Below are 24,751 nucleotides of genomic sequence, written 5' to 3'. Positions count from 1 at the left end.
GTGCATCAAGCCTACTCTTCAATGTGACATCACACTGAAACATAGAAATGTGTAATGTCATGAAGTGTTTTGTTCAGAGCAATTTGATACCAAAGTGAGCTGATGTCACAGAGCACTAAAGTCAGCAGTGTTATCGCCACATACTGCTGGGCTCTGCCCGCCCCCAATCACCTGCAACGAACGATGCTTAGGGTTAATGCCCAAGCGGGGACCAACCGCATGGTTTTATGGGTGCAACTCGGTTAATCTGCGTCAGCATGACAAGGACTAAAATCTTCAAAATAAGCCTCTATGTTCTCGCCGACGGCAAATAAATTCTTGAACTCTTTTCTCTCGCCGCTACCCCAAAGTTAAGGTAACATTACCTAAAATAAGGCATTAAAAAAACAATCCAACTGTCCAGCTGAAAATGCTTTGTCATGATGTACCACTGAACGATGTCATTGTCTGGGATTTTATGCCATGCTGGGAGGCAGGGCCTAAGTGTCATAATGTTTCGTCTCTTGCAAAGGATATTGTGCATGCTTATACAAAATTTTCCAGGTATTAAAACAGTATACATTCAAATATGGTTTATTTACTTGCATTATTTGTTGTGCTTTTAGACAAAATGGAAGGACAAGGGGACGGCCGGCACAATGGTCCAAATTGTAAGTACTTGAAATTTGATTTAATGAAGTACCTCTGTTTGTGTGAAATCTATCCTTGTATGATTTTATGCTGATAATAGCATCATGTATCCTACTCATGTCAACTGTGTTCCAGGCTACCGAATTCCTCTACCGATTGGAAATGGAGCCCGGAATATGGAAACCCTCGGGCTGAGAGTCTTCATTTTAAACCAGGAGATCATCTTCTCTATCCACGCCATGATAAGGCCGCCCGACAACGACTTGCAAGACAATGGCAACGCGGAAGACAATTTGGACGACGAAATTATCGGGGACAATGTGGAGGACAATGAAGGGGACAACGAGCGGGACATTGTGGAAGAGTATGAAGAAAACATGGAGGACATTGACGAAGAAGAACACATTGACGACAATGACATCGAGAACATCGAGGAAGAGGAGGATGGCTCAGAAGAAAGTGACGGCGATGCTGACGTGGAGGACAACGACGGCGAGATTGAAGAAAATGAACACGGTCCGCACCCAGAATACCAAGCAGATGACAACAACATGAACGACATGCACTTAAATGAGGACGTCGCCTTTCTCCTATTCAGGATCCGGGTAAGGCCGCTGCAACACGGCGACGTGTTTGACGACATTTTCCTGGAACTGCGAATAGTGAACAATGACGAATTTGACGACGACAATGAAGAGCACAACGGTGTGCCCAACGAGGAAAATTTTGAGGAGGACCTAAATAATGATGAAGATGAAATTTTGGAAGAACTCAATAACATCGAAGATGAAGATTACTGCGGTGAGGACAATGAAGATTTTAATGACAGCCAGGGGAATAATGATGAAGGGTTTGAAGACATTGATAATGACATTGGAAAAATTGAAGGTCGAGGCCTTATTGGCAGCATTGTCAATGAAGAGAGAAGAAACTTTGACTCCTTAATATACGAAGAGTTGGATGATCCTCTGCCTGGACCGTCAAGAGAGCGGACCGCTGATGACGAAGATGATATCAGCACAGGCAAACAATTCCAATGGTGGGATGACTCCAGTTCGGAGAGTTTATCTGACACCGTACCTGAAGAAGACGATTACCGAAGTTGGGTGCCCAAGCAGGAGCCAAGCGACGAAGAGGATTGCCAAGACGAAAAAAGAGGGAAGAAAACTAGAAAGAAAAATTTTCTCTCAAAATCGGAAGACGAGGACTTTGCCTACCATTCGGACGAGGACCTCCAGCCTGAACTGTCCAGAAAGAGGCCACGAGGAGAGGGGGCACATCCTTCTGAATCAGGGAGGAACCAGAAACGTTTCAGACGTGAAAACGGCTCTGATAGTGACTCAGATGATGCCACTGTACAGGAGCCCCAGCCTGGATCATCTTCCTCTAACATGTCCAGGGCAAATCGAGAGGACGAAATGAGGGAAAGTGAGGTCCAAGAAAAAGGAAGGCCCAGATCATCCTCCTCGAACAAGTCAAGAGACAATCATGCAGAAGAAACTAAGCAGATCGAAACTCTAAAAGACCGATCGCCCAGATCAAGGTCCTCAACCTGGTCGGAAGACTATCGAGAAGAAACGAGGCACAGCGAAGCTCGAGAAGACCGACACTCAATTTCATTTTCCTCAAACCAGTTGAGAGGCAATCGAGAGGAAAAAATGAAGCAAAGCGAAACTCTAGCAAACCAACCGCCCAGATCACTGTCCTCAACCTGTCTGAAAGGCCTTCGAGAAGAAACTAGGAACAGTGAAGCTCGAGAAGACCGACAGGCCAGATCATCGTCCTCAAACCAGCTGAGAGACAATCGAGAGGAAGAAACAAAGCAAAGTGAAACTTTAGAAGATCCACCGCCCAGATTACAGTCCACAAACTGGTTGACAAACAATAGAGAGGAGGAAATGTGGGACAGCGAAGGTCAAGAAGACCATCGGCCCAGATTATTATCCTCAAACTGGTTTAGAGACAATCGAGAGGAAGAATTGAGGGACAGTGATGCACAACAAAACCGGGATGGATCATCTTCCTCAAACAGGTTAAGAGACAATCAAACAGAAGAAGCGAGAGACACTGAAGCCCAACAGGACATTGGGCCAAGATCATCGTCCTCAAATAGGTCGAGAGACAATCGGGACGTAGAAAAGAGGGACGGCAAGAAATCTCATTGATAATGTCAATAACAAATTATTGAGAATTCCATTGATTGTGTGGGTTTAAGGATTTAACAGTTCCTCTGAGCATTTGGCATGCTGCGATACAAAAACGAGCCGAGACCAAACAAAGTGCACTGCCTATCGGTAACCGGCAGAAACTCAGGTGTGCAGCGCTCAACAAGTTTGCCAGCTTATCTAGGCACTCAATCGACAGTCAAGCACAACTGCTGGAGGCGTTGCATCAATCACACAAACTGGAGTTTACAACATTAAGATATTTTTATCCCAGCAAACTCAAGAGGAAATTAATATCCATGTCTGGAGCATGCACTAATTCTTGAGTACCACCGCCAGAGAACTTTTGACAAAATATCACGCGCTGGTGAAAGTTTATGATTTATATCTAAATCATTTTTCATTGTTTTGTTACTTTTTTTTTTATGCACTGACACGTTTATAGCAAAGTATAAAGACAAAAAAGATGAATTGAATCCCAATATTACACTGGGGTTTCACAATATCAAACCAAAAACAAAAAATGATTTTCTTTTTAAAAGGGACAAACTTTAATATTCGATCACAAGATGTAGGTGTATTGTGTTGTACAATTTAAAACAAGTGCTACAAAGCATAAGGAAGAATACAAACCACAGAAACTCAGTGACCAAATGGCACAATTCTTTAAAAAAATAAAAATTGGAAGCCTTTCACAAAGTTTGGGGGTTTTGGGAGTACCCGCAGCAGCAAGATGAGGGAAAACCATGTCAGCTTCCTCTAGGAAAGCCCCATGTAATTAAAATACACATTTCTAGACCTACAAGTATTTAAAAAACCTTTAAACGACAGGTCGGACTTACTGACGCCTGGTCAACCAGCCTTGCTCAATCGTGACATCATTCATGTGCAAACATGGTCATCTGTTGATGACAAATTGCTTTGTTTAAAGCATTTACAACTAAAGAAAAATGACTTGATGATGACACAGTATTAAAACAACATTGTTTCATAACATACACTGGGAGCTGTCTTTCATTTTCATATTGTACTGACATTTGAAGCCTTTTTTATTTGTGTTTTAAACATTCACAGGCTTTTAACTACAAATTGTTTTTGTGTAGTAACCTGAATGTTGTCTTTGCATATGAACAACAATTTTTCAAAGCAGGACCCTGGAGTAAAGGTTGGTCTACACATAAATACTTTAGAGAGTTTGAGAAGAAAAAATAAATGAGTAGTTTCTTTGTCATGGGTTGGAGCTAAAATTAGCCTCTTTAAAACATATACCAATTAATTTGGATTATTTTCTCTATGACTATAGATTTGGGCACATTAAAATATTAATTTTTTTTTAATGAGCTTGTATCATATCAAACATACACTTATTACTGGAGTCTTACTGGCCATATATATTAAATTATTGGGGAATTTATGATACCCCATTGCTGAATTCTTCAATACAATAATCCTCTATTACGCCATTATTTACAGTTTTGCTACTTTTACGGATTTGCATCGTGCTCTAAATTCTGATCGGCTCGATGGTTCCGAAGATAGTAAGGTTTGGTCATAAATAAACGTTTACAGTATACGTTATATTTGTTAAATGAAAGCTTGGGCCTGCAAAAAGATTTTGTTCATTGATTTCAATGCATCGTAGAGTATTTGATTGTATAATAATTGTACAAAAATAAACATACTCATTTTGCCAGCCAATTTTGGAGCCCAACCCCTGTGATAAACAATGGATCACTGTATTACATTTAACACATGAATGCAATCCTGTCATTACATCAAATGCACAGTGGGGACCCATTTCAGCAATGAGGAAGGGGATTTATTAGTTTTGTGTCCCCTTTAGATAAAATGGAAGGACAAGGGGATGGCTGGCACAATGGCCCCAGTTGTAAGTTTTTTTTGGGTTATAATTTATCATTTGTTTATTCGCACCAAACGTCTTCACTTTTAGCAGTAACAATATCTATGTTTCAATTCCAGGCTACCATATCCCACTGGTAATAGGAAATCGACCTCCCAACGATGACACTAACATGGAGTACATTGTTGTACTAGATTTCATCGTGAATCAGGAGATAATTTTTGTCAATGAGGGGGCGCCATGGCCCAGCGACGTCGACATGAGCATCAGCGAGAACGAAGAGAACACTGACATTACTATCGACAACAACAATCAGATGGACGCAGCAGTCGGGGCCGAAGTAGAGATCGAGGTCAGCCGGAGCGCGGAAGACCACGTGGCGCTTGAACCCTCGAGGAGCAACAGCTTTGACGATAACGAGGAGGAAAACTCTGACAGCTTCCGATGGTGGGACGAGTTTGATAGCAACAGCTCGGATAGCAGCACTGAGCCGGATGTCAACGATGGCGAAGCACCTCTAGTGCTACAGACGCAGGCCAATGTGTACCTCATGAGCTTAAGCGGCCATTTAGCACACAGCTCGGGTATCATAGTCTTAGCCGAGCCGTCTAAAGAGGGGCATGGTTTCTGGGATCAAGACATGGAGGATGACCCACTGACCACAGCCCCCGTGGAAAGATTAAAAGAGAGTTACGAGGAAGCCAATTGCAGTAGTGTGATGAACTGACGGGAAATAGAATCTTGTGAAATTTGTCACAAGATGAGGGACGCTTATACTGACTTGGAGCACAACCAAACAAATGATGTCTGATGATGCATGTATTTTTACCATTCAAGTAATAAAAGGCCAATTTTTGGCTTCGGACAAAAAACTAATACTGGAATGTGATTGTTTAGTCCAATAACAAGAAAAGTGATAACTGCAAAACGTTTGCAATAAAGCCCACTAATGACATACATATTTAGTGATAACAAATTGAACAGTTATTTAATTAAGGAAAAAAAATTGGATGGTGGAAATTTTTAATTTCCCAACAAACATGTGAATAAACATGTACACACAAAAAACATTTCTACAACAATGATGAAGTTGAAATCTTCTGAAGAGCTTGTCTAACAACATTGAAAGAGTGGGAGAGACTAGGAACACGATTATGCAATGAATGATGGTATAATAAAATGATGTAAGTTTTCAGTTTGATAGCACGGAGGGGGAAAAAAACACTGATAATTGGTTGAAGCCAGCATGTAATTTTCTGAGAAATCCCTACTTTTGGAAAACATGGTTACAGGAGCTGTGCAATGTTCTTTTGAAAATGACTTAAAAAAAAATACACACACAAAAATAATTATTAAGTTTATTTTTTTTTTCTCAATAAATTGAAAAAAAAAACCTTGCCCCATTGTCAAAAATGTTTGATTACAATAACTGTTGTTCTGACTTCATGCATTATGCTGCACCACATGGAAATCACACCAATTTTATGCATCATAATGATGTTAACGCGAGCAGTGTTATCAAGAGCTTTGTTCAAAGCATATCCAATTGAATTTGTACTATTGTTGACATGACGCAGCCACAACTGGACAGAGAAGTTTTTTTTTTTTTTTTTTTTAAACCGCCATCTCTAACTGTTCAAAGTTCATTGCTTTGCATGGGGTTGGCAATCAAATATATCCTGGGATTACCTATGACAGCACTGTTCACATTAATATTGTATGTGGATTAGGTCAACTCAGTATGAACGAGACTTATCACGAGTGCAGAAATTAAATTGCATCAGCTGGTTTCCTGAACATAGGTAAGAATTCACACACTTCCATTCTTTAAAGCAGGGGTGTCAAACTCAATTATACAGAGGGCCAGAACTCAAACCACACCTTTGGTCGCGGGCCGAACAGGATAAATATTGATTGAATACACTAAAAATAACATAAAAAATATGAATTTAAAACAGGAATATTATTCAAGAATAAACAAACTTAAAAATTAAATGAATTAAAAATCGTTGCACTCCATTAAAATATCTCCTGTCAAAACCATACAAATTGTAAATATGAAAAAAACTGAAATTTTGGGAATTTGCTTTGGTGAAAAACATCTTCATATTCTTCTTTAACCTTTCAACTTTCTGTATCTTTTCTCTGGATTCAAGTTTTTCAGCTTACTCTGAAGTTTTGTCTTGTAGTGCCGTTTTACATTAAATTTCTTAATTACGGCCATAAAAGCTCCACAAATAAGACACACGGGTTTATTGGCAATGTCAGTTACCATCATTTTCTCAAACATTGTGGTTTTTAGCATCCGAGTATAGTTTGGAAGTTATCAGCGTTTCATAGACCAGGGTCATTATAGTAGATGTATATAAAATGATTTCACGGGCCGGATATAATCATACGCCGGGCCGGATGTGGCCCGCGGGCCGCAAGTTTGACACCTGACCTGTGCTTTAAAACAATGGACAAGGAACTCAGATTTCTAGGAGCCAAAGTCCTGCTCTTTTTTAATGTCCCCCAACTGCAACATAGCAGCTCTTTGGGCAAGCTCTGTTTAAAATCATCCTGTTTGTTCAATCTGCTGTGTTGGGGAAGAGAAATAAGGAAAACATGGAGGATAACACTCTCCATGTATAGTCTTCAACGATTTAAATTTTAAAGCACTGACTCCAAACAGACCAATAAAGGGGTGTGTTCTAGAGAGTGCAAAAGCTATTACATTTTGTTTTGCATGATTTCATAAATAAATAATTGTACTGATACATGTAATAATTTTAAACTGATGTGCAATTGTCATTATTGTTTTTAGGGCAAGATGGATGGACAAGGAGATGGATAGCACAATGGTCCAAATAGTAAGTTCCCTAACTTTTAACGTCAAACAAATTTTTTTATGCACTTTGTGGATATTAATGGACATGTCAATGGTGTTGCAGGTGGACGTCTACCATTACCAAGAGGTTTTGGCCCACCAAATGATGAACCAAACATCCTGGATTTCATTTTATATCAAGAGATCAATATTTTGAATGTGCCCGAGCAATGGGATCTGGAAGACGATAACTCGATCCAGGTCAATAATGTGAACATGCAAGATAATAATCAACCGCACTATGCCGTTCGTGGTGCTGAAAATCAAATAGAAGTCGACACGTTTTTGGACTTTGTTGAACCGTCGCCAGAGCAATCAAGAGAAAATTTCACAAATGACGATGATGATGACAAAATTCAACGCTGTGCGCATATGAGAAGGTTATCCACTTTGTGTAACCCTTCTGACAACAACACACACGTGGACGAAAACCTCAAGAGAACCTCAGCCGGCCGGGGCCTTCCTGGCAGAGGTCGAATGACGAAGACGAAAATGGAATAGGGTGCAATGAACATTTCTACTTTTACGAAGTTAAATTCTCTTTTTAATCAGATCAAACCTAAGCTTGGATTCACAAAGTGAAAAGGGAGAAACTGAATCAAAAGAACTATGCACGATAGCTCTAGTTGCCGATGACCTTGACATTGACCGGGCCACAGAGGCGTTACATTACCAAGAGATGAGCATCGCTCATTATAATCTCATGACAAATTAAGAATTGAAACGCCAAGATTTTGGATTAAAATTAGTTGTATACCAAGGCTTAATATGCCAAAACTACACTTTGAATTGTGCTTTGATACTATACATGTCTCTAATCGTTAACATGTAATAAAAGCTACTGTTGAATATTAGTCGCTGTGGCGGCTGTATTAACAAGGGACAGTTTTTGTAAGCCTATTATTGTGTTTTGAAATAGATCCTTACAATGTCAGTGTTCTCGTTTGCCCGCGTCCCTGCGTCCTAGACGCATCATTTTTGCTGGGGACGCATAGTGTCAAATCAACGTGCGTCCCCGGCAACTTTTTTGACACAAAATTGTCATTATTACCCGATTATTTTTTTTTTTTAACAAAGATTTACTGCACTCCAAACTTTTCGTCAGGCAGATCCGCCATTGTCATTTTGGTCTCACGGTTTGAGTTTTCATCTGCACGCCGATCTTGGCAAACGAGATCTCGATGCTTCGAGATTACATCATTGTTGTGGTGGTTGTCGTCAAGTGAAGGTTAAGTATGCCATCGAAAAACAGTATCAGGGGAAAATCGACACAAAATTGGTAATTTCTTCAGTGTCAGTAATAAGTCGAAACATAATGCAGAAAGTGATAACAATGGCAACAATTCCGGCACGAAAAAACGGCGGAGAAATTCTTCGGAAGATCGCGGAGGCAAGGAAAACACGTGTGTTGAAGCGAACGATTTCGACGAAAGAAAATAAACAAAAGAATACTCCTAGCAAGAAATGGACTTTTATGCCAAAATGGACTAAACTATGCTACGCTATGCAGGCGATGATAATGGAGGCTACCTGTTCTGTGATGCGTGTAGATCACATATGTCAGAGTCAAGGCCCGCGGGCCACATTAGGCCCGCGAGAGGGTTTTACCTGGCCCGCGTGACGATATCAATATATTATTAGATCCGGCCCGCAGGCCGCTGCAAGCCAGCAGCCCGCAGTACGCATGAATACTACATTTCCCACAATGCAACGGGGACGCGCCGAGCGGGAGCAAAGCGGGAGGCGGTTTGTTTTCTTCAGCAGTCGATCAGCAGCAGTCATTAGCATAACAGCAAAAAATAGCCCACAGATACCCATCAACAATGGCTAAACGGAAGGTGGACACTGAAAACCGGGGCTTTCAAACAAGGTGGGAGTTGGAGTACATGTTCACGGAGGTAGCTGGAAAACCTGTGTGTCTGCTATGTGGAGAAAGTGTGGCGGTGATGAAAGAGTATAATATTAGACGGCATCATGAAACAAAACACACGCCTCAAACAAGTAATGTAGAGTTGTAGTAATACAGTACTGTATATAAATGTATGTAAATACAGTAATAATACAGTAATGTTTCCTGTGCAATTACACATTTGAAGTTTTTACTCCGTTCAAGTTTAAAAGTTAAATATGCACATAAAGAAAGTCTTGTTTTTTGTTGTTCCCCTCGGGAATTTTAAAGCTTTATTGTCTATGTTGACTATGTTGTTTTTGTTTGCCGACTCTGTCCTGGGAGTGTTTCTTGTTTTTCGGCTTTTCATGGAAAATAGATCTTGATGTGGACAACAGTCTTTTGATAAAATTGTCTCCTATTTAGCAGAGAAAATGACTTTTGATTGTTATTATTTGTTAATCAGTAATTCCTTTTTTTCACACTAACCCAGAGAAAGCACAGAAAGGAAAGTCAATGTACATTTGAGCAGGACAGATGAGGTCCAGTGTGTTGATTGCTATTGGTTTTAAGTAACAAGAGATTTTTGCACTTTATTTTATTGTATTTCGAGGCAATATTTTTTTTTAATAATTTCAGATGATTGAATGATAGAAAATGGTTATGAGTTGTTGTTATGAGATATGTTATGAGTTTTTTATATAAAGGACATTTGTATTTTGTGCCTGCTGAAATTAAAAATGACTGACAGAGTCATAAGAAAATATTGCTTTATTTATCCAATCATATTGTAATATATTTGTTGTGTTTTCAGTAGGTTAAATCTTGGTTTCAGCAAAGATTGGACAGTCCGGCCCTCGGCTTGTAGCCAAATGTTTTATTTGGCCCTCCGTCCATTTGACTTTGACACCCCTGGTGTAGATAGATAGATACCCTATCTCTGTATGTATGTATGTGTACCCAGCGTGACAAAAAAAAATGGATTGCATAAATCATTTCGCGATACGAACTTTCAGAAAAGCACATTGGATAGGCACAACGACAATGAAAACCACAAAATAGCTATGGAAATTCCGTTGCTGCAGGAAGACAGGGGCAAGTATGAACGGATACGACATCAAACTGCTTTGCATTACTAATTAACTGTGATGATTAAAACTGCATGAATATATAGACTAATATTTCAACCATATTATTTTGTATATTGTAAAATATTTTTGTGAACTGAAAAAACTGAAGTGATAGCTGCTTTGTATTACCAATTAACTGTGATGATTAAAACTGAATGAAAATATAGATTAATATTGCTTAATATTTCAGCTATATTATTTTGTATAATGTACAATATTGTGAACTGAAAAATATGAAGTGATAACTGCTTTATATTGCCAATTAACGGTGATGATTAAACTGAATGAAATATAGATTAATATAATTATTTCAGCAATATTTTGTATAATGTACAATATTGTTGTGAACTGAAAAATCTTGAAGTGATAACTGATTTGTATTACAAATAAACTCTGATGATTAAAACTGAATGAATATAAAGATTTCAACCTCGAGAACACTAAATTTTGGGGACCCATAGATCTCTATTGGGACCCATAGATTTTTGAGCATACGAGTCCCCGGGACCCATCAGTTTTCAGAGGTAAAATGAACACTGTCAATGTACATTTTTTTGTGTGTCTATTTTGTCTGTAACACTGCTGGTGATTCAACAGTTAAAACAGTTCAACGTTTTTTGTTGCCATTGACGACAAATAACTGGCAGCATAAACTATATTCTTTTAATCAAGGCGACATCATTCACCACATCGTCAAAATGATGTAATCTTGTGTGACGACAGTTATTTGTTCAAAGCATTATGAAAGTATGTCACAGCCTCAAACAGGACTGGGAAATGTGCATTTAGTTACATTTTGATAGCACAGATTAGTTCTGTGCAGCATGAAAACAACTAATGCCTGCAAAAGAAATCTTCGCCGCTGCCACCAACTTCAAAGTACTTTGTAAAACGTTTATTTTACAGACCAGTTTCCTAAAGTTGTGGTAAGTTAAAGCATAGACTAGATTGTCTATATAACGTAAGATGTCTTTTTTACATTGTAGTCAAGCAGAAGTCAACTCAAAGGGTTTTATAACATTTTCTCATTTAAGGGGGATACTGCTCTAAACACGGCATTTTATTTTGTACAATGTAGGTTAGGAAGAAATTTTCTGAAGATGGATTCAGATTTTCTGAATGCCTAATCATGGTTCTCCTTCAGACAGCAGGTTGTTAGCTTTGCCAGTGGTATTTTGATGTAATTTTAACTTGAGAATGGTACTTTGCAAAACAGCCCAAAAAATAACTGTATAATTATCATTACAATTGGTTTTCAACGACAACTTGTGATTGTAAGCCCTTTCACATTTTGTCTTCTGTCAAGCGGGGTACAAAAAAAAAACACAATGTAAAGATCAATTGGATTGACTTCTTTTTGAAATTTAATTGGACAGTTAAAAACATGCAGATTTTGCTAATTCTATTCACTTAATTATCAGACTTCCTCTGGACGAAATGGAAGGACGGGGAGATGGACGGTGCTCTGGTACTTGAGATTTGTTTTGCCGTTTAGGTAAAAGGGATTCCGTTTTAGCTGCATAGTTATAACGGTATTAACACATGTTGGACATGTTGCAGGCTATCGTATTCCACTGGAACTGGGAAACGGGGAACCCAATTTAAGATTGCGACGATTTTGCATTTCCCTGTATAATGACGAGGTTTCCTTCGTGATCGAGGCGGTGCCCAATGAACCGCAAAACAACAGTGACAACAATGAGGACGAAGTGTACAGTGACGATGAGGCAAACAACCGGGACAACAATAACAACGTTGCCGCTGAGGACAGCAACAGTGATCATGAAATTGGACACAATGACAGCCAGAACGAAGACGGTGACGCCGATGACGAGGGCCAGAACGAAGACTCAGATGACGAAGGTCAGATTGAAGACAACGACGGCCAGGACGAAGATGACAACGGCCAGGACGAAGACGCAGATGGCCAGAACGAAGACGGCGACTTCATACCAGAGGAACTCGAAGATCTCTTTCTATTTATCAATGCGCAAGACCATTATGCATGGATCCGCTTTCTTTGGCAGGCTTTACCACGTGGTTGCGTATTTGAAGAAATCATCTTGGAATTTCAAGGAATACGTGAGGAAGATTTGGTTATCCGTGATTATGAAAACGTGGATGATGAGAGTAATGATGATGTCAACTATGAAGAGCTAGTCAGCGACAATGAAATGATTGTTGGTGTCAACCAAAATTTGGAGCAAGTCGATGATGAGCCGTTGCCATTGCCGTTGCCTATGCCAACCATCCCAAATGTCCGATCAGAGGAAACTGACGAAGCATTCAGATGGTGGAACGAGTTTGATTATAACTTTTCAGAAAGCGCTGCCATAGATGTCGACGATGAAGACCCGCCGCCGGACGGAACCGAGGAAAAGACAAGCGATAGCACACAAGATACCAACAGGGTAAAAAAGATTGAGCTGCAAGTAGACCTGGGCAACCAACTGAATCTCTCCACCCGAAACCGGGATTCTGTGAAGGCTTCAGCGGAAAGTGGATGTGTCCCTTTCCTTGAACAGGAAGCAGAGGCAAATCCTTTATCTGGAACGACCAGGAAGCGGTCAAGAGATCAAGCTGGACTCAACTATGAAGCTATCTGATGCTTAACTTGTTTTTCTTTTCTTTAATGTGATGATGAAGAAAGAAATTAACGAAACATAATTGAAAGAGAATGGAAAGAAAAATCTGAAGGGCAGACCTGAAAAGTTTTGGGCCTTCTGTATGTATTTTGCCATTTAATATCAAACAAACCTGTATATTAAAAGAGTTATTAGAGAGAAAGTGACCCAGTGTCAGATACTACTGTACTCATGACTGAAAATAGTATGTAAAAAAGGTACAATTACATTACAAAAGAATCACATCCATGCTGGAATATAATAATTTAAAAAAATCTATACGATGAAAATATTCTGTTGCGAATGAAATTTAGTTTCTTCAGTTATTTTTACAATGGGAACGGAATTGTATGTTGGAACATTGTGTAGCAACTAAGAATTTGCATTAGTCCAAAAATACATATTATTGGACATTTCTAATAAATACTATAAATACTGTGTCTAGCCAATAGAATAATCCTAATAATTGCCTCTTCCACAGCATAATTACTTTATTTACTAAACAGCAAGACACTGCTGCTCACAAATATACAGAATGCCAAAGCAAACCTTTTATTAGCATTTCCCAGGGTGCTGGTTTTCTATTTTCAGAACACACATAGAGTTCAAAACTGAACTTCCAAGCGCTAGCAGCTGGTAACACTTTTCAGATAATGACGCTGAATTCCACACAAGTGAAGGGTCTGAATGCCATACCTGTTACAATCTGCTGGTTGCTTAGACATATAGCAAATATTTTCCCCCAACAGCTTAATCAAACACGTCTACACGAAGACTAACAGACTTCCCACCAGCTTGGATTTATACCACAAATTGTTATAGCTCAGCTAAAAATAACCTGGTAGCAAATCATTACCTTCTAAATATGAATTGAAAAATCGATTACAATGTATGCAAAACGACAACGGCACAGCGTTCAATGCAAATTGATGTATTACATAACATCAGAGATCTGAATTAAGCAAATAAAAAGATTTTTAGAAACCTTGGAAGCTCACCTCTGTTTTAACAGCACATCATTTGGGAGGCGAGCGTTGTTAAACGAGTGACCACCAGAGAGCATCCATTCCCCGTTGAAAAACAGTTCCTGAGAAGGAAAGGCTCTTGAGTTGAGTTCATCAATTTTATGTTAGAAATTGTCAAAGACACATTAAAATGTCAACTTCTAAAACAAAATAAATTTGAGTGGCTTGTAACAGTGGACCTGAGAGTCTTTTAACGTCAATTTCAAATTGTTTATTGTCAAATGTACATTAAAGAAACACGATTCCCTGCCCTGCAGTTTTTTTTACTTTGCTGTCCACTCAGTTGCCAGTGTAATAGAACTAAGAAACTATATACATGTGCATAGATACAATAATATTGCAAATATCAAAAAGATAAAAATACAAAATTTAAAAAGGACAAACAACAATTGATGTAAAATCCGAATACTGCCCATCAACCTGAAACATTTTCTTAAATCGACTTACTATTGACTTTGTTTACAAACTTTAAGAATGAAAATAAACGCTTCTCGACTGATTGGCCAAAGGGGGTCACGGTTATTGTTTTTTTTTTACAATAAGTTTAAATAAAAAATAATTATTTAAAAGTGATGTATAAAACGAAAGCAGCATGCATTTTGCGTTTGTATCCCTTCAAGACTTTTTGTGATGAAGTGAATTTGTTGCTTGTTAGTACTCACCCTTGGCAGCAGGGGGCGACAAAAATTAGGAGAAAAATGTCGGCGAAACATTAGCACTGCTATGGCGACGTCCACTTCAGGCAGTCCCATCTTGGACCGCTCACTCGGGACTTCGTAACTCCCAAAAAGCTGTGAGGTTGTCCTTATGAGTGTAACACTTGGCCATTATGTCTTTTAATTAAAAATAAATGATATTTTTGTCTCTTAACGAGTCACATGACTCATATTTTTTTGTTATTCTGCAATGCTAACAATGAAGCCAAAGTTACTTACTCAGAAAGCTTATCATAGGTGTACCATGTGAGTTATTACAAGGGGATTAAAAAAAAATACTTTTATCAACAGTTTCTTACTAAAAACGGGTCAAAATAAGAAAATAATTTCGAGGCTGTGATTGACGTGTCGAAATCTTTAGCCTCGTAACTGATCGACAGCTGATTGGCTCCAGCCGGGGTTTTTTTACGCGCATGCGCAATTTAGAATAACAATTCGGGCTGTAATTTTTTAAAAATGGCAGCCACAAAACTCAAATCTCGATGGAAGATGGAAACTATTTAAAGAATTTAAATATTTTATTTAAATGTATTTTTAAAATAGATTAATTTGTAAAGTAAAATCAAGAAATAAAGGTATAAATTAGCACAAAACATTTCAAAACGTAGAATGAATATTATCTATACATATGTCATCATGAACCTGTGGCTATTTCAGTTGATTTTGGTATGAATCTACTGGAAAACAAACCCCAAAATACATGCATCAAAAATAACCCAAATTATTTCAAAAATGGACCAATCTGGTACAAAAAAATATTAGACCAGTAAAAAAAGACAATATATTTGAATACTAGGCAAAAAATACCGGAACTTCAAACTATCATTTCAATGTTGTTTTATTTAAAAAAAAAAAATCATAGGTCGAGAAATTTCCCTAAGGTCACAGCCATGTTTGTCTGGCAACTTGCTGCTACACTCTGCTCTGTGGAACTGGTTTCCCTTCAAATTATACAGTACAGTGCCACCTAGTGGTCAAATATCATGCACTTATGAGAAATCTACAGATTTTAAAATTTTAAACAAAACATCTTGACTCGAAACAATGATTTTAGTCTATGTTTGCTTTGTGCCTGATTAAACTGCGCCAATGATTGCAATAAATGTACATTTTGGTAAAAGTTTGCCAATTCCTGTTTTAAACAAGCTCCTGTTTGTTCATATTTCACATTTTGTCATGATTACTGATGACAATCAGCTGTGCCCGCTCATTTGGCGCCAACTGCCGCACGTCCGGATTGGCTCCCTGTCAGTATTTGAACCCAGTCATGTCTGTCCCCTTTTGTCAGTCCGTCTGCGAATCTTCGTGTATTCTAAGCGGGCCTTTTTCAACCCTGACTTACGCCTGTCCCGTTTTTTCCTCCGGTTTGTTTCCCGCTACGACCTGTTTTGATCCCGACCACGTCTGCTCTGCCGTCCCGACTTACGATCCGTTTTTGATCCCGACCACGTCTGCTTTACAACTCGTTTCCGACCCACGTCTTGCTCTGCCAGTCCCGGCTACCGAACAGTTTTCCGCCCCTGACACCGCCATCACTCCCTACGGAAGATCCACTTCCGTGTTCGGATCAAAGTCCGAGTCTGAAAGCGACTTGCGTCCCGCGCCCAGCGAACAACAGATTGTGGGCTCAGCCCTTCCTCTCTCTTTCAATAAAACTTGTGAGAAATGTCACGCAAGTGGGTCCTGTTTCTGTTCTGGTCCTGACACACTCTGGATGTGTTTCGCAAGTAAAAATGAAGCGTGCGATGAAATCTACCGCTTTTCAATGTCAAATGATTGGCATGTGTGGTATTGTATTTATATCTTGTTACAATACATACTTAAAGATTCTTTCAGTAATATTTGACCACCAGATGGCACTGTATTGTCTAATGTGAACAAAGAACCAGCCAAATGAGCTCAGCGTAGCAGCAAGATGCTAGTCATGGATTTTACAATGTAAACGAAATATAAATTTCTTGAGCGATTAATATTTATAAAAAACTAACATTACTATGACAGTTCATGTATTTCTGCCTATTATTCAAATCAATGTTGTTGTTTTTGTCACGGTTGCCATGGCGCCCAATTGGACCCGCCCGTGGGGCGCCAGCTGCGGCTCGTTGACAGATTGGCTTTCCGTCTATTTAAGCTCAGTGCTTTGTCAGTCCATCAACGACCCTCTGCCCCGCAAGATGTGGGTTCTGACTCGGTTCTGTTTCATGTTGGTATTTCCTGTCCATCATTGGTCCTGTTTATTTTGTCCTGTTTAATATCGGTTCCCAGTTCCCGTCTTTTTTTATCCTGTTTATTATTCTCTCCAGTTTTAGTCCCCATCTAATTTGTCCTGTTTTATTTTGATATCCTGTTTCAATATCAATCCTGTCTGCCCCGCCCTGTCCGGTATCGACCCCATCTGTCCGATATCTGCTCGGGCAATTGGTATTGATCTCGTCAGTCTCTGGCTTCCTGTCTTTCCACGCCAGACGGCTGCCTAACGTGCATGACTTCCCAATTCCTGTAAAATAAAAGCTTGTGTGAGAAACGTCACGCATTTGGGTCCTGATCCTGTTCCTGACAGTTTTTTTGATACCCCTAGGAGGCACTAAATATCACACACTGTCCCTTTAAATTAATGGTAATGTTTAGCTTCACATTTTTTGTAGATACATTTATATTGTATTATTATTATTATCTGTATGAATTTTTGGATGACATATTTTTACTCTTATTTTAACCTTCACTTATTTTGTTTTTGTTTTGGGCATTTTCGGGAGGTCTTCCATACAGCACAATCAGGGTTGAGTAAGGTTACTTTAACTTGATTACTTTCAATTACTTTTGGATTACTCCAATACCAAATATGCTAATAAAAGATAAAAGAAACTAAATATGAATAAAATGATGACTAACAACACGTGGTAAGCTTTCTCTCATGGCTTTGATCTCGGGCAAAACCAACATAAAATGCGACCGAAACAAAATGAAAATAAATCCAAACAGCTTGCCAACATCATTTTTGCCCTTCCATGTATTCCGTTACTCCCCAAGCCTGCACAAAATTTAGTCATTTTAGTCATATTTAGTTTCTTTTGTCTTTTGTTAGCATATTTGGTATTGGAGTAATCCAAAAGTAATTGAAAGTAATCCAGTTAAAGTAACCCTACCCAACCCTGAGCACAATCATAATAACAGCCTTTTCCCTTCGGACGACGCTACAGTGGATTCAGAAGGAATGTTGATCAGCTTAGTGAGGTTTTTCTTGCTGGAGGCGAGCCATTTGGGGAAGCGGGTACAATCTACAAATACATAATACAATGAAGATGGATGCAATATTGTTTTGCAAATAACTGGCGGTGCGTCACGGTGTCACAATTGTGTCTCGTTACATTTGGGTTCTATTCCATTTGGGTCTCATTAACTCTATTCCCAATGGCAGTGCGTAAAAGCTGCAACGGTATGCGCAGGAAAAGTGACAGCAATTGTGGCGTTTGAGGTGGTTTGGGATTTTTTTTTCTCTTCTTTTAGAGAGAGGAGGAGGGATATTTGGCTATGGGGGACTTGTGGCTTTTTTTGACAACACTTTAATTTGCGCGCAATCAAGTCAGACACGGACGGAACGCATGTCGAGCGTAATTGGAATATTTGGTTCCCCTCCTCTTTGCACACACAGACGTCGCCCCCCCTCCATTTTTTGCAAGCACACACATGAGCTTGGGGGAAATGTGTGTTTGATTTGAACGGGGAGTAGCCTATCCCGGGCTCGCTTTACAACATATGGACGACTGCTCGCGTCTCAAATAGGTCGAGGCGCGCATGGAAGAGAGGTGGTCCACATTTTCACTTGGGATGTTTGGGCAAACGACAAAAAGGACTTTTATCGTTTCCTCTGAAGGACATCCCAAAGGGGTAATGTTGCGTGGATCCAGAAAGGTAAGTTCACTTTCAATAGACGTTTTTGCATGAGATGACAGGTTGCAAGAACCTGGCATTAGTTTAGAAAAAAGGCTGCGGTTGGAGGTATTCAGGTATTTTTTTCAATTAGGCACTGAATGTGTGTTAATACCCACAATTGGGGTTGGGTAGGGTTACTTTAACTGGATTACTTTCAATGACTTTTGGATTACTCCAATACCAAATATGCTAATAAAAGACAAAATAGACTAAATATGAATAAAATGACTCAATTTTGTGCAGGCTTGGAGAGTAACGGAATACATGGAACGGCAAAAATGATGTTGGCGAGCTGTTTGGATTTATTTTCATTTTGTTTCTGTCGCATTTTGTTAGTTTTGCCCGAGATCAAAGCCAGGAGGGAAAGCTTACCACGTGTTGTGAGTCATCATTTTATTCATATTTCGTTTCTTTTGTCTTTTATTAGCATATTTGGTATTGGAGTAATCCAAAAGCAATTGAAAGTAATCCAGTTAAAGTAACCCTACCCAACCTTGCCCACAATGATGCAGATATGTTGTAAGACAGGGGTGTCAAACTCATTTTAACTCGGGGGCCACACGATAGAACAAACATTCTCTCGGGGGCCGGCCTAGTAGAGTAGAGCGAAAGAAAGAGAGAGAGAAATAAATAAGAGAAAGGGAGGGAGAGAAAAAGAGATGGGGTGGGACAAAGAAAGATGGAGAGATAATGTGAGAAACAAAAGAGATAAAAAGAGAAATAGTGAGGGAGGGGGAAAGAAAGAGATAAATATTTAAATCCAAAGAGAAAAAGAGAGGAAAGAAAAAGAGAGAAGGGGAGAAAGTGAAGTAAGCGAGAGACCGTGAGGGAAAAGGAAAAAAAGTAAGAGAAAGCAAAATAAGGATAAAAAAAGAGACAAAGAGGAACAGAGAAAAAGACAGTGAAATAGAGAGGGATAGAGTAAGAGAAAAAAGGGAGGGAGAGAGAGAAAAGAGAGTGTGAGAATGTGAGAAACAGAAGAGATGGAGAAATAGTGAGAGGAGGAAGAAAAAGAGAGAAAGAAAGAAATCCAAAGAGAGAAAATGAAATAATGAAGAGAAAGCAAAAGAAGGTAAAATACACAGGAAGAGACATAGAGGAACAAAGAAAGAGACTGAAAGAGATTGAGAGAGTGAGAGAAAATAGAGGGAGGGATGTAGACAGAGAAAGATAGAAAGAAAAACAAGTACATTGTTTGTGAGAGGCCCCTGGCTTTGTCAACATCAAGTGTACATATTTCAACCTGCAGCTCGTTTTTCTCTTTCGCTTCTCTGACCGTTGCCTCCAGGGCCGGATTCAATCTCTTAGCGGGCCTGATCCGGCCCGCGGGCCGCCTGTTTGACACCCCTGTTGTAAGATATTCCAAGCCACAGGAGATTTCTGTCTTAAATTTGACCATCGCTTCTTCTCTAGAGCTATGATGTCATTGAAGGAACACATCCCTTTCAGCCAGGTGAATCCCGTTAACTAAACATATAAAGTAGCTCAGATTTAGACTACGATTGTAGTAATCATCGATTGCATACAGTTCATTTCTGCTTGGAGAAATTACAACGTTGCTTACCCTGTCGCTGGGGGCCTTGTAACTGTTTTGTCCGATTTACGTGCTCTGATCTCCAAAAGCTGCGTTGGGTGAGTTTACCAGCTGCTGTTACAGTGTGCTTTGCCTTAGCCTCCTGGTCAGAAATTGTGGCTTTTCATTAGTGATTTTTGCCATGTGTGTTGCAGTTAGTATAGTTTTCTTAAGCTTACTACCCATTGGTGTTGGGGTGCCGAAGGCTTCCTGTATTTGTTGCTCCCTGTTAGCTCCCATTAGCTGCACCCAGTGTCTTGTCAGGCCGGATAGCCTGCCGCGTCCATTGGTTTTTTCCCAGCCAGGTTCGTGTTTGTCGCTGTAGCCGCTTTTCATAGTTGGTTCTCGGTTAGCTTGGCTGCTCACTGCTTGTTTTTTGGTCGGCCAATCTCACGTTTTTCCGCCGAGGCTGCGACTGCCCTTTATAGATCTGTCCCTGTCAGCTCTCCGTGTGTTATTCTTGTGACACAATGCCTAGGCATTCTCCACAAAAAATACCAAAACATGGCTTAAAATACTTATATTCTCTTTGACTGATTAACACATAATCCAATATGGTGACAAGGCTGACAGTGATCCTTACATGATACACAGCTCAGGGACAAGACCGACTGTCTTCAAAATCCATTATCTCAGATAATAATTGCATTATACCAATAACACATACAGTGTATAGATTTTATATAAAAAGAACTTGTAGTATTTTCCTACATTTGGCATGTTATAACATTTAGGAATACCTTTAAATTGTTATAAGCTGGTCTTAATTGTTTCACATACACAGGCAGGTGTCACTCTTAGCAAGAAGTGTGCATGCAATTGTGCAGAAAGAGTTGGAAGCTTTAAGGAGCGATTTGTGAGCCAGGGGTGCAATGCACGTCAATTGCCAAAGCAAGCAGTGCGCCTCTCGGGCTGCCTTCTTCCTTCAACATGAGTGTGTCACTTCCAATATTTTCACAGAGCGAGCGCTCTCCCCACCAGAAGAGCTAAAAGGACTGTGTAACGTTAGAACAGAGAATTCGAAACAGGACTCGGGTTGTTTGGATAGAATATATTGCTTTTTAAAAGGCAATGCCTTGCGTTTTCCCTGATTGTAAGACAGTACTTTGCAAGATTTTACATCAAGTAGCAACCTAAAAATTACTGGGGTAAACGAGAGTAGTAGTAGTAAGTAGAGTAAGGTGCCACAAAACTCAAATAATAAACTTATATTAAAAAAATTTATGAATTAGTTTAACACAAAATCAGCAATAATGATGAATCTCCAGATTTATTTTAATAAGAAAAAAAAATGTAAATGAATGTCATGATTACTGATGTGACTCAGCTGTGCCCGCTCATTTGGTGCCACCCGCCGCGGGTTCTGATTGGCTCCCTGTCACTACTTGAACCCAGTCCTGACAGTCCCCTGTTGTCAGTCCGTCTGCGAACCTCTGTTTTTCAAGGCAAGCCTTTTTTTTTCGACCCCTGACTCCCAGCTGTCCCGTTTTTGCTCCCGTTTGTCTCTGGCTACGACCCGTTTTGATCCCGACCACGTCTGCTCTCCCGTCTTGACTTACGACCCGTTTTCAATCCCGACCACGTCTGATCTCCCATCCCAGCTTACGACCCGTTCTGATCACGACCACGTTTTTGCTCTCCAGTCCCGGCTACCGACCAGTTTTCCCGTCCCTGACACTGCCATCGCTTGCTACGGAAGATCCACTTCTGTGTTCGGATCACGGTCTGAATCCGAGAGCGACTTGCTTCCCGCGTCTAGCGAACACCGGATCGTGGGCGCAGCCCTTCCTCGTTCCTTCAATAAAACTTGTGGTAAACGTTACGCAAGTGGGTCCTGTTTCCGTTCTGGTCCTGACAATAAATTAACTTTTGTGAGCCCGTTAAACACAACTCCCCAGAAAATGAGTTAGAGGTTCACTTAAAATCCACTTTACTGATGGAAGAAAACAGTGATATCTGTTAAAAAAATAGTAGCCAATGCAAATGTATTCAATGCAAAAAAGTTTTAAAAAAACACAACTGTAGTTGAGCAGCAATTCCTTTTGAAAATAGTTGTATTTGTGCCTCACTTCATGAATAACTTCTTTAAAAGGACTGCATGTCATGTTTAGCGCCTCCTAGTGGTATCAAAAACCTTAATTCAGTAAAGAAAAAACATTGATTTGAATAATAAGCAAAATACATGAACTATTATATCAATGTTAATTTTTGTAAATACTCATAGGTCGAGAAATTTGTATTTCTTTTACCCAGCAGAATCCATACCTCGTAGTCGCCGCCATGTTTGTCTGCCATCTTGCTGCTACGCTGTGCTTATCTGGCACTTGTTTTTGCTTACATTATACGAAACAGTGCCATCTAGTGGTCAAATATTACACATTATGTGATTAATAAAGAGCAAATAAGTCATTCAGTCTTTTTTGTTTTACAGATTTGAAAACATATATATTTTCCAACCCTAAACAAATGGGTTGTGGCATTTATGATGAAGAAAATCAAACAAATGAAAAAAAGTATTATTTCACATTGAGATAAAAGTAAGGAAACAATATACTCATAACAGATCAATAATTGATCGTAGACATGTTTTACAACACTCCCGAAACCAAACTCTTATTCAAATAAAATAAATGACTGATCAAAAACTTCAGGGGCTTGTATTGTTCCGTTTGCATTTTACAAGTTAAACAAGCTTGGTCATAGTCACACACCTAAAAGTAAATGACATGAAAATAAGTCTTTGGCACTGAGTGAGTAGACTATGTGTCATTTGTAAAATTAAATATTCTACATCCGGAAACTGAAAATGCAGTGAAAGTGTCATGAACCGGAACAGGATCAGGACCCAAACGCGTGACGTTCTCACACAAGCCTTATATTTTACGGGAAATGGGGAGTCATGCACGTTAGGCAGCGGTCTGGCGTGGAAAGACAGGAAGCCAGAGACCGACGACATCGATTTCAATCGCATGAGCAGATATTGGACAGATGGGGTCGATACCTGACAGGACAGACAGGATTGATAATGAAACAGGATATCGAAATAAACAGGACAAACTAGACGGTAACGAAAACTGGAGAGAATAATAAACAGGACAAAAATAGACGGGAACGGAACTGGAAACCGATATTTAACAGGACAAAATAAACAGGAACAATAACGGACAGGAAATACCAACAGGAAAACAGGACCGAGTCAGAACCCACATCTTGTAGGGCAGAGGTTTGTTGACAGACTGATCAAAAGGAGAGTGACAGGACTGGGTTAAAATAGCAGGGAAGCCAATCTGTCAATGAGCTGCAGCTGGTGCCACACGGGCGGGGCCAATTGGGCGCCATGGTAACAGTGACAGAAAATAGAGTAATTACCGACAAAATCCAATGTAATATGAATTTAGAATTCAAAATATCAGCATTATTCGTGGTTAATGGACCCCTTAGCCACCTGGGTCGTTGGTCCCGTACATTCAATAGTGTGTCTTTGGCAAGCACAGCCTGGTGGCACCCATCTCTTTGCAGGCTTTTTTTTAGGGCAGGGGTTTGCTACCCCACGTGAAACAGATAGTACTGGCTTTTATGGATACCAGTAGCAGGAGAAGCCTCCTGACCTGACTCAGTTACAGCACCTTTATCATCTAGTCACCCTTGTTCACTGTATTCACAACTATACAATTGTACAGTAAAAATTAATTGCTGTGTATCATCTACCCCTCATTCAAATTACTTTGTTCGACCTACTCAAAGCCAGACCTCGTACAAATCCAGAGCTAAAACCGGACGGCCCCGTCTAAATTACTTCAATGGTCTTCAAGTGTGGCCCAGTGTCAGCCACTTGACCCACTTCTCACTGTGGAAAACGGGGCCACGCGACGATTCTTGCGTTCTCAATCACCTAAAGCGTCACTTCTACAAGTGTGTGTGTTGGTTTGGAAATGTATCTTTGGTATTTAATCACGTTCCACTTGGTCTCTATTATGAATAAGAATGGATTCTGGAGCAGTGGTGTCCTGGATAAACCACAGCAACACTCTGCAGATTTTGCTCGGTGTGTTGGGGATATTCTAAAACCGCCAAGGATTTTCTTTTTTTTTCCCTTAGGACTTTTTACACCTGGAAAGAACAAGTAAAATACCATGTCGTGAGGCCATTTTTACACAAATTTTCTTTGTAATAACAACGTTATAGCTCAAAGCACAGCAATGCCCAATTACAGCCCTAGTTCAGACGACAGTTACGCCGTGATTGGTCATTACCTGAGCGGTGACATCGTCACCCGATAGCTGGTAGCAAAATGATCAAACCGTTGATTATTTTTGTTGATTAATGAAATGTTTAAT

The 24,751-nt window shown here is 39.7% G+C and overlaps 4 protein-coding genes and 2 long non-coding RNA genes across 9 annotated transcripts in view; 5 read left to right on the top strand and 1 right to left on the bottom strand.

Annotated features, from left to right (window-relative positions):
* LOC148347630 (uncharacterized) overlaps nt 1-15,268 on the bottom strand; it is a 58,249-nt gene extending 42,981 nt beyond the window's left edge. Inside the window, exons 1-2 of the long non-coding RNA XR_015847814.1 lie at nt 14,855-15,268; nt 14,166-14,254 (exon numbers count right to left, since the gene is read on the bottom strand). This is a non-coding gene — a long non-coding RNA (uncharacterized LOC148347630). The remainder of the gene's footprint in view (nt 1-14,165; nt 14,255-14,854) is intronic.
* On the top strand, nt 170-3,960 carry LOC148347634 (uncharacterized). Its single transcript, XM_088323875.1, has 3 exons — nt 170-355; nt 606-650; nt 766-3,960. The coding sequence occupies exons 2-3, from the start codon at nt 611-613 to the stop codon at nt 2,793-2,795; spliced, it is 2,070 nt and encodes a 689-aa protein (XP_088180001.1). The 5' UTR covers nt 170-355; nt 606-610; the 3' UTR covers nt 2,796-3,960.
* LOC148347633 (uncharacterized) lies at nt 3,777-5,617 on the top strand. Of its 3 annotated transcripts, none has more exons than XM_088323878.1 (3): nt 3,777-3,960; nt 4,583-4,683; nt 4,776-5,617. In XM_088323878.1, the coding sequence occupies exons 2-3, from the start codon at nt 4,644-4,646 to the stop codon at nt 5,381-5,383; spliced, it is 648 nt and encodes a 215-aa protein (XP_088180004.1). In that variant the 5' UTR covers nt 3,777-3,960; nt 4,583-4,643; the 3' UTR covers nt 5,384-5,617. The 3 variants fall into 3 exon arrangements, with proteins under 3 accessions (XP_088180004.1, XP_088180005.1, XP_088180002.1); XM_088323876.1 differs by having other exon boundaries at nt 3,782-3,960; nt 4,639-4,683; XM_088323879.1 differs by lacking the exon at nt 4,583-4,683 and having other exon boundaries at nt 3,780-3,960.
* LOC148347632 (uncharacterized) lies at nt 6,262-8,532 on the top strand. The gene is made up of 3 exons (XR_015848062.1): nt 6,262-6,458; nt 7,463-7,508; nt 7,590-8,532. It is a non-coding gene; the product is annotated as an uncharacterized LOC148347632 (long non-coding RNA).
* LOC148347631 (uncharacterized) lies at nt 11,279-14,442 on the top strand. Of its 2 annotated transcripts, none has more exons than XR_015847810.1 (3): nt 11,279-11,469; nt 11,965-12,038; nt 12,104-12,250. XR_015847810.1 is itself a non-coding variant. In XM_088322936.1 (3 exons), exons 2-3 carry the CDS (start codon nt 11,981-11,983, stop codon nt 13,147-13,149), a joined length of 1,077 nt encoding a protein of 358 aa, XP_088179062.1. In that variant the 5' UTR covers nt 11,280-11,469; nt 11,965-11,980; the 3' UTR covers nt 13,150-14,442. The 2 variants fall into 2 exon arrangements, 1 of the variants encoding a protein (XP_088179062.1); XM_088322936.1 differs by having other exon boundaries at nt 11,280-11,469; nt 11,965-12,011; nt 12,104-14,442.
* Nucleotides 15,269-18,487: 3,219 nt separating the features above from the next.
* ntn2 (netrin 2) overlaps nt 18,488-24,751 on the top strand; it is a 74,524-nt gene continuing 68,260 nt past the window's right edge. The window contains exon 1 of the mRNA XM_088323107.1: nt 18,488-18,820. The gene's annotated coding sequence lies outside the window, so the exon portion shown is untranslated. The remainder of the gene's footprint in view (nt 18,821-24,751) is intronic.

This window comes from Urocampus carinirostris, chromosome 19 (assembly GCF_059441175.1).
Source record: "Urocampus carinirostris isolate Australia breed hairy pipefish chromosome 19, RoL_Ucar_1.0, whole genome shotgun sequence".
Lineage (NCBI taxonomy): Eukaryota > Metazoa > Chordata > Actinopteri > Syngnathiformes > Syngnathidae > Urocampus > Urocampus carinirostris.
This window is presented reverse-complemented; position numbering and strand designations above follow the sequence as displayed.

Excerpts from the sequence above, each read along its gene's own strand:
- LOC148347634 (XM_088323875.1), top strand. The coding sequence starts at position 611 with ATGGAAGGACAAGGGGACGGCCGGCACAATGGTCCAAATT. Across the intron at positions 651-765 it reads CCGGCACAATGGTCCAAATT|GCTACCGAATTCCTCTACCG; the intron begins GTAAGTACTTGA and ends ACTGTGTTCCAG.
- LOC148347633 (XM_088323878.1), top strand. The coding sequence starts at position 4,644 with ATGGAAGGACAAGGGGATGGCTGGCACAATGGCCCCAGTT. Across the intron at positions 4,684-4,775 it reads CTGGCACAATGGCCCCAGTT|GCTACCATATCCCACTGGTA; the intron begins GTAAGTTTTTTT and ends TTTCAATTCCAG.
- LOC148347631 (XM_088322936.1), top strand. The coding sequence starts at position 11,981 with ATGGAAGGACGGGGAGATGGACGGTGCTCTG. Across the intron at positions 12,012-12,103 it reads GGGAGATGGACGGTGCTCTG|GCTATCGTATTCCACTGGAA; the intron begins GTACTTGAGATT and ends GACATGTTGCAG.